At 46.1% G+C, this 7,622-nt stretch overlaps 1 protein-coding gene across 1 annotated transcript; it reads left to right on the top strand.

Annotated features, from left to right (window-relative positions):
- Positions 1 to 1,924: 1,924 nt before the first annotated feature.
- LOC8031889 lies at positions 1,925 to 7,279 on the top strand. Its single transcript, XM_042286053.1, has 4 exons — positions 1,925 to 2,021; positions 4,380 to 4,594; positions 4,998 to 5,281; positions 6,988 to 7,279. Exons 1-4 carry the CDS (start codon positions 1,949 to 1,951, stop codon positions 7,277 to 7,279), a joined length of 864 nt encoding a protein of 287 aa, XP_042141987.1. The 5' UTR covers positions 1,925 to 1,948.
- Positions 7,280 to 7,622: the final 343 nt, after the last annotated feature.

Below are 7,622 nucleotides of genomic sequence, written 5' to 3'. Positions count from 1 at the left end.
AGGTGCTTGTCGAACCTAATGCGGCGCCCACACTAGGTATAGGCACTGCGCCTGCGCGGAAACCAGATTCGCTTCAAACGCTGCTTTTGCGCATGCGCCGTGCCTACAGCAGCGCCACCGCAACAGCTTGACGTCAGCGCCGCATGCTGGCGTCTGGAACCTTTTTTAATTTTTTTGTTAACTCAGCAACTATAATTCGGAATTTTATTTTATTAGTTCTCGTGGGAATTTACCGAAGAGAGATTGTTTGATTTAACAACTGCATAGAGGGACAAAGCGGAGCGCAAGTTTGTCTGCTTCATGCGGTAACGTCACAACGCCGAGTTCTAATTGGCTCGGATTGGAAGGATAGCGGGTAGACTTCAATGCTAGCTGATTTGAGGTCCACCCGCTATCCTTCCAATCCAAACCAATCAGAGCTTGACGTTTTTCTGACGTTACCGCCACCCCTGCGCAAGACGCAGACGAATTTGCGGTCCGCATAGTTTCTTGCTCCGCGATTCGTTCTTTTGCGTTTTTACATACCGAGTGATGCAGTCTTGTACACGTTACTAAAAAAAAGTAATCGATTACAATTACTATTACTTTTGGCTAAAAAGTATTCGATTAGATTACTTGATTACTCGATGGCAAAAGTAATTGGACATTACTTAGAGAAGTAATCGTTACTTTTCCGATTACTTTATTGTGTGAAGACACATCTTTAGCGCTCATAACAATGAACTACTTCCAACCTATATTTCACATTTGCGCAAGTATTGAAGAAGAAAAACTGGCTCCCTCTTCGTGGTCGTTGCACCTTCACAATGCGGACACAAGCATAGAATTCGTTTGAAGACGTTTAATGATTTGGGCGTTCGCCAGTGTGTGTGTGTGTGTGGGGGGGGGGGGGGGGGGGAGGGGAGGGGGGGAGGGGGGAGCGGAGGGGGTTCTAGATCTTGTTTAGCTTGAGCAAAGGTCGTCGCTCAAAGTTTGTGTCGCTCATTTTATTATTCACACGTGGATGAGCTCGCATGTTATACAAAAAAGCAGCAGCTCCAGGATTTGAAACGGATCATGTGTAGTATCCATTAGCGCAAGAGATCGCCCCGACCACTTCTCAACTCGAAACATTGCTTGTCACAAAGACCGCGTAGGGGAAATGTGGAAATATTTCAACTGCCTTTGTTATATTTTTCATCCGCTTTAGGCATTCTTCGGTTCTGGTTCTCCTACGGGCTGCGAGTAGGTACCCTAAGCAGGATTTTTTTTTATTTATATGTGTGTGTGCGTGAGGGGGCTAGTTTGAACGAAGGACTCACAAAGCTACTTTCTGTTTCCTCAAACTTCGCCCTGAATGGCCATTGTCACGCACTGTGGCTTCCCTGGGGCATCCCACTCCCAGTCCCAGCTCGAAAAAAAGAAAAAAAAAAAAAAAAGAACGGACATTCCACAGAAACTGTACATAGAAAGAGATTGACCTCGTTTCCTACAGCTCCGCAAAAATCTTTCTTTTTTCCGTTCAAAAAAAAAAAAAAAAAACTTAAAAAGCGAATTTTATTTTTGTCATTTCATAAAAAAAACGGCGTGTGCCGGCGGGCCGGGGGGAGGGGGGGGGGGGGTTTCATGGACAAATTGTAACGGTTACAACTAATTTTATTACTTCAAAAAGTAATCAGATTACTCTTGTGATTACTGCCTAATAAAAGTAATCAACTGATTACAAAATTACTCCACAAAGTAATCGATTACAAGTAATTTGATTACTTGTAATGCGTACGGTACAAGTCTGGAGTGATGTCGCAATTTTTTTGGTTCCGAAATCATAATTAGATGCTGGAGACACGTCACGCTCTGTGTTTCTTAATCTCTCGGTGACGATGACCGTTTCCAGGTTTGGCTCGGCGTATTTTTCTCCTGGACATTGCTCGCCTTCGCGACGGCCCGATTGGACGCTCTTGTCAACCGAATGTCTGGAAGGCCAGACGAGGGCTCTTTCGCCGGATTTTTCTGGGTTTACTTTAAGCTCATGTTTCCCAACAGTAAGTACGATATTACGCGATTCTGTATTGAAAAGTGACAAGCCCATTTCGTGTTTTAAGAGATGGTGACCATGGGTGTCCCAATGTTCTTTTTTGGGGTATATCGCCACTTTTCGTGGAACCCGATGCCGGATTCCGGCCATCGCGGGAGAAAAACAAGAAAATTGCGTGGGCCAAAATAGCGTACGACTAACTTTTAGACAAAATTCCATATTCGTTCTTTTTTTTTTCGAAAAACAATAAATGTGTAAATTTAGCCCCCAAGCCAAATTTATCAGAATCGAGATTTAAAAGAAAAATCGAAGTTCTCTTTTATTACAAAAAGAAACTTTTGACTTCTCCACTCTGGACAAGAAGTAAGAGCAGCGGTGCTGCAGTTTTTGTTCTCGGCGGTGGCTTTCCAGGCGAGCGGTCTGCTTTTATTTCGCAGAGAAATCTGAAGCGCTCGACGCAGTGGAATTTTAGGCGATAGCGGCTTCGCGGCGGCTGCGGAACCATTTGTGCTGCTGCGCACATCGCGCCGCTCGTTCCATTCCCGCTTTTCTTGCTGCAAAGAATGATTGCCGCCATCTATGAACGACGACGGCAACCAGTTGTCTGGTTGCCGCCGTCGCTCATAGATGGCGGTAGCTGTCCAGAGTTCGGTGACATCATTTCTAATCCGGCGGACGCAACGCTGGGGAAACTAGCCCTTGACAGCTCCGCTGTAAAATGGCCCATGGTTTAGCGTGACGAAAACTTTTAACTACAGTGTAATTGTGTGTTGACCCGGGCACAGCTCACTGAATTGTCCGCTAGGCTGCTAGTTCCCTCGGAACCAGGCAATCTCTTGTTTCAATCTCCGATCGGTGCCGGGACGTTTTTAAATTATTCGGGCACCGAGCTTAGGTTCCTTGGAGGTGCGGGGATCCCATGGCCGTATCCTATTTTTTTTTTCAGCATAAACCCCGGTAAACTCCGACTTTTTTTTTTTTTTTCTTGCCTACACTCAAAATTGATAACGAAAAACACTGAATGTGTGGGAACCCTGAAAAAACATTCCCGATGGCGAAGATGATAAACCCCGAAAGCACGAAACTCTAAATATTCTGCCCCAATTAGATTTTGCATCAGTTGCTTGGAACAACCTTAGTGCCACTGCTTATAACCCTTATAAGTGAAAAGAAAAACAAATTCGCAAGAACGCTTTACGCAAGACAATACTTGTTCGATATCAGCATGTGATCTTTTATTTGGGTTTGGTACATTTACAGAATAAAGACGAGGTAGAAATGACCTCGTATTTTTGTTTAAATGTTTGCATGGATACTATGACAGTGAAGGTATCAGATCACGCATCAATATGAACTTTCCAGTTCGGAGTTTCAGCCATAATCGCACATTCGCCATAAATCCTGTACATCTTTTTTGTCCGCTACATGGTATTCGGAATTTCTTAAATCACCTCCACTACGACTCATCACCTGTTGTCATTTTTAATGCTGACCTGATGTCTTTCAAAAGTAGCACATTCTTTTTTTTTACATTAGATTGTTGGGTTCTGACGTTCGGTTTGTCAACAAATTTTGTGCACCACCCTTAAAGCCATCTGGCTCTTCGTGGGCACTGTAACTGAATAAGTAAATATAAAAATAAATAGTTCATTCTACTATAGCTCGTCCCTGGTGCCAAGTTCCTACATCTTCAAGGCCCCTTGGAAATGTTCTGATATGCCATCATGCAAAGTAAAACTTCCAAATTGAAAGTTATCTAACACCTTTACCGCGTTTTGTTTTACGATGATGATCCTGAACCTATATATTTTTAGACGTGCTTAAGTTAGACTCACTTCTTGAAAGTGGCTAAAACGCGAAAGGAAAATTAACACCAGCTTCCCTCGAACATGATATATCACCTAAACTTCTTGGAAATTCCGAAGTTTTCTCGCTGCTGGAACAGTCGATTTTTTCCCACGTTCCTTTAACTAATTAAGGCCGACAAAAACTAAATACTTTCATCACAAAATAGAAGAAAAAATCCAATTTATTTCCTCGTTTTCTTTTCACGAAATTGAACGCCAAGTTTGCTATACAACAATATTTGCTTTAGGAGAAGGAGAAGACAAGGGTGCACAGAGATGTCAGAGCGCCGAACTCTGATGGGTAGGGTAGTGGAAAGACAAAGAGGCAAGTTATAGCCTTTGCGCTTACCCACTACTATCATTCCAATCAGAGCTCAGCGATCTAAGTCCCTGCGCGCTTTCCTTTTCTCCTCTCCCTCCGTTTTTCTCCTTACGGAGTTTTGCCTGACAGCTACACGCTATAGTGGGTAGAAAATAAAGAATCCCCGTAGACAATTCATCGTGTTCCCTTGCAACAGGTTATCCCAGCAACAGAGCCACGTGGTTTCGGCTGCTGATGGGCGTCTGGCTTCTGGCCCTGGTGGTGCTGATGGGTCTTCTCAACTGCACGCTCACGTCTACCATGCTCGTGAGAAAGACCACCGACTACGTGGACAACTTCGAAGACCTCGTGAGGTTCCCCAAGACCCTGATAGCCACCGAGAAGCTGACCTACTTCGAAGCCATCCTCAAGGCGAGTTCGGACTCACGTGACCTAGCCTAAATAATGTATTTGTTAATTAACACTTTAATGTATTGACGACGATTGAATCAGGCTTATAAATTAGATATCAGGGAGTGATCCCATATTAAACAGATTCGGCGGTTCGAGATGTATTCTGAAGAAGGTTCGCGCTCAGCAGCAAGGCGACCACAATGGCACTTGGTCCGACGCCTGTGCAAGCAACGTATGGTCGAGCGAGACGGTGGACAATCCGACATCTTGACCGCCGTGCTGTTTCACGTACAGGGGGAAAGCGAGATATTCTTGACTGTTTTATATGTCCCCAGTTTTTGCCACCTTGATCTCAAGATGCTGGACCAGAACTTACGGAGAGCGAGTGCTCCAGCTAAATGTTACTACGACAATTGCGCAGAATCCAGTCGGAGAAACGTTCAAAAAGCTGAGCAGTCGCCACGAGCAAGTGATTGGCATCTACCAGGCTGGCCCTGTCCTGGACTTCGTGATGCAGCAGGTGCTCAAGAAGGAGCGCGTCATGATCGGCACTGACGTCATGCTCAAGTCCCACATCGCCGACAACTTTGTAAGGACGGGGGAGTGCAAGCACCACGTGACCAGAGGCACCGCAGGCATCATGCAGATTGTCATGCTGGTCCGGAAGAGCCTGCCCAGAGAGTTCAAGCGGAAGCTGGACAGATAGTAAGAATAAGAATTTGTGTCGTATCTCACGTTCAGGAGGTGCCACTTGACCGTAGTCCTCTTTGGCCCTGGTGCGAGCTCCCTGTTATGGGCTCACACCGTTTATCATTCACAGTTTTAGAAAGAACAATGAAAACGACTGAAACATAACTACTCACACTTGCAACGAACATTTAGATGTTCGTTGCCAGTTTATATGTAGATTCCCGGCATTGGTGCCGACGCCGGGGACTGAAAACTATTAAAACAAAAACTCGCATGCGTACAGTAGCTCAAAGGAAATAATCGAAGATGAGATTATAACTTTGACAGTAAAACACAGAGCGTGAAGAGTCCTGACGACCTTATTTCTTATTTTATACTTTAATAAAGCGTCAGCGAGTTCACTTTCCCGCAGAACACGGACACAGCCAATCGCGTCGAACGATAGACTGGTTCCAGAAAATGGCAAAGCCCTGAGTCCGCTAAGACCAAGAAGCATGACGTCTCATTTGCTCATTGTCCCGGACATCATCGCATTCTACAGGCCGTCTAATTGATTTTTCAGCACCGTCATTTGCTGGGAACCGATCTCACCAGCCATCTTGAGTATGCCACCACTGCCGCAATGCATCGAGGGAAGTTTAGTATTTCTGCACGTGCGACGACCTCGCTGGAGCTCCGCGCGTGTAGAGCACGAGACGGCAAGAGCACTATCGTTCACTGCCGTTAGCCTCCTGTGAACTAATAGAGAGTTTTAGTAGATCGTGTTTTGAGGCCACGCTAATCGTAGCGGGAGCTCGCGCTGCCACTTCGATACTTGCTCTGAAGCGCGCGCTCGTAGCGGTATATGGCGGGGTATATAGCGGGCCTTTGAAAACGATCTACTAAAACTCGCTAATGTTATGTGGCATCACACATGCGTCAAACGTTTGGTGAGATTGGTCTATTTCCCAGATTGGAAACAAAAACGCCCCTAAAGTCTGATTCACACATTCGTGTCGGTCGCTTTCGCAGCAAGCGAAACGACGGCATCGGCAAAGACACCGAGACAAGTGTTTGCCGTGCAAAACGTAGCAAGTGATTCAAGAAGAAGCTTTTAGAAGAAATCATGAATCACGGTTGTTCCGGTGTTATGGCCGGTATACAGTCGTGAACGCTTGTTTCCGAGGTCGCCATCTTGCTGGATGGTGGTTGAAGGGTGGACAGACACCGAATTTGATGGTACCCAGAATCTGTATGTTTACTACTGTAGTCCACTCAGGTTGTGAATTCCTGCCTTTTTTTACACATTTTTCTTCAGTATGAAAGTTCCTCTTTCTCTCTCGCTTTCTCAGTCTATCTCTTTCTGTCTCATGAAACAATGCTGGGGATAGTCGTTTTACATTAAGTCCGACCGCAGGCAACGCTACTGTCCGACGGAGCCAATGAAGCCGCGCAAAAAAGTGCACCGTCATGGCGCGCGTCGTCTTTGTGCGTTTGGTATCGCCGACGAAAACAATCACGCATAGCGAATCTGGCGCGATCCTGAGATTTTTTTTTATGCGTGATTGGCGCCGCGCCTGCGCAGAAATCAGATCCGGGAGAAGTGAAGCTTCCGCGCATGCGCAGCGCCGACACTAGCGCAGCGCCGACACTAGCGCCACCGCAGCGACGTGACGTCAGAGAGCTTAGTCGGTCTATACGTAGTTGCGGCTTATCGTATGGTTTCGCTCGTGTATTCTCAGCGTGACGTCCATCAACCAGTGCGACATCTACCACAAGGAGATGGAGTGGAGGCTGAGGAACTACACGCGGTGCCAGAACGAGATGGACGACGCCATCAAGCCCCTGGGCATGAACGACCTTCAGGGAGGGTTCCTGCTTCTCGTCGTCGGTCTCGGCTCGGGAGCCGTGGCCTTTGTTGGCGAACACCTGGCGAGGAACTCTCCTCCGCCTCGCCGAGCAGGAAACGCTGGACGAAGGCGCAGGTGTGGCTTGGTTCTGCTGCAGAAAAAGCAGACTGAAGGATACAAATAAAAAGTGATTGAATACAACGTAGTGTTCTTATGACAGATCGTGCAATGATGGTGTGGATCGGATTTTTTTATGTAAATGATATATGTTAAAGCCACGTTCTTGGGAATAGCATTCAGCAATATGCGAACGCCGTAGCTAATTGTGTCTTCCAAATATATAAAATTTCCAAGCTCGAGGCGTTGAGATCACCAAGGTTTCGAGTGGAGATTGCCAAGGCCCAGGTCGTCAATTTCACACCGGAGCCTGCAAGTAGTGATAATATTTTTTCTAATTATGTTGTGAACATTTTACGACATGTCTTGGGCCGAGTTCCATTCTATGCACCAACTCAGCGGTCTGCCGT

Source organism: Ixodes scapularis, unplaced genomic scaffold (genome assembly GCF_016920785.2).
Source record: "Ixodes scapularis isolate PalLabHiFi unplaced genomic scaffold, ASM1692078v2 PGA_scaffold6__148_contigs__length_123643588, whole genome shotgun sequence".
Classification (NCBI taxonomy): Eukaryota; Metazoa; Arthropoda; class Arachnida; order Ixodida; family Ixodidae; genus Ixodes; species Ixodes scapularis.
Note: the sequence above shows the minus strand (reverse complement) of the source record. Positions and strands in the feature narration are given on the sequence as shown.

What these genes read in the sequence shown, in the direction of transcription:
- LOC8031889 (XM_042286053.1), top strand. Translation starts at nt 1,949, where the DNA reads ATGTCTGGAAGGCCAGACGAGGGCTCTTTCGCCGGATTTTTCTGGGTT. An exon ending in TAAGCTCATGTTTCCCAACA is followed by an intron (nt 2,022 to 4,379) that starts GTAAGTACGATA and finishes CCCTTGCAACAG; the next exon opens with GTTATCCCAGCAACAGAGCC. An exon ending in ACTTCGAAGCCATCCTCAAG is followed by an intron (nt 4,595 to 4,997) that starts GCGAGTTCGGAC and finishes ACAATTGCGCAG; the next exon opens with AATCCAGTCGGAGAAACGTT.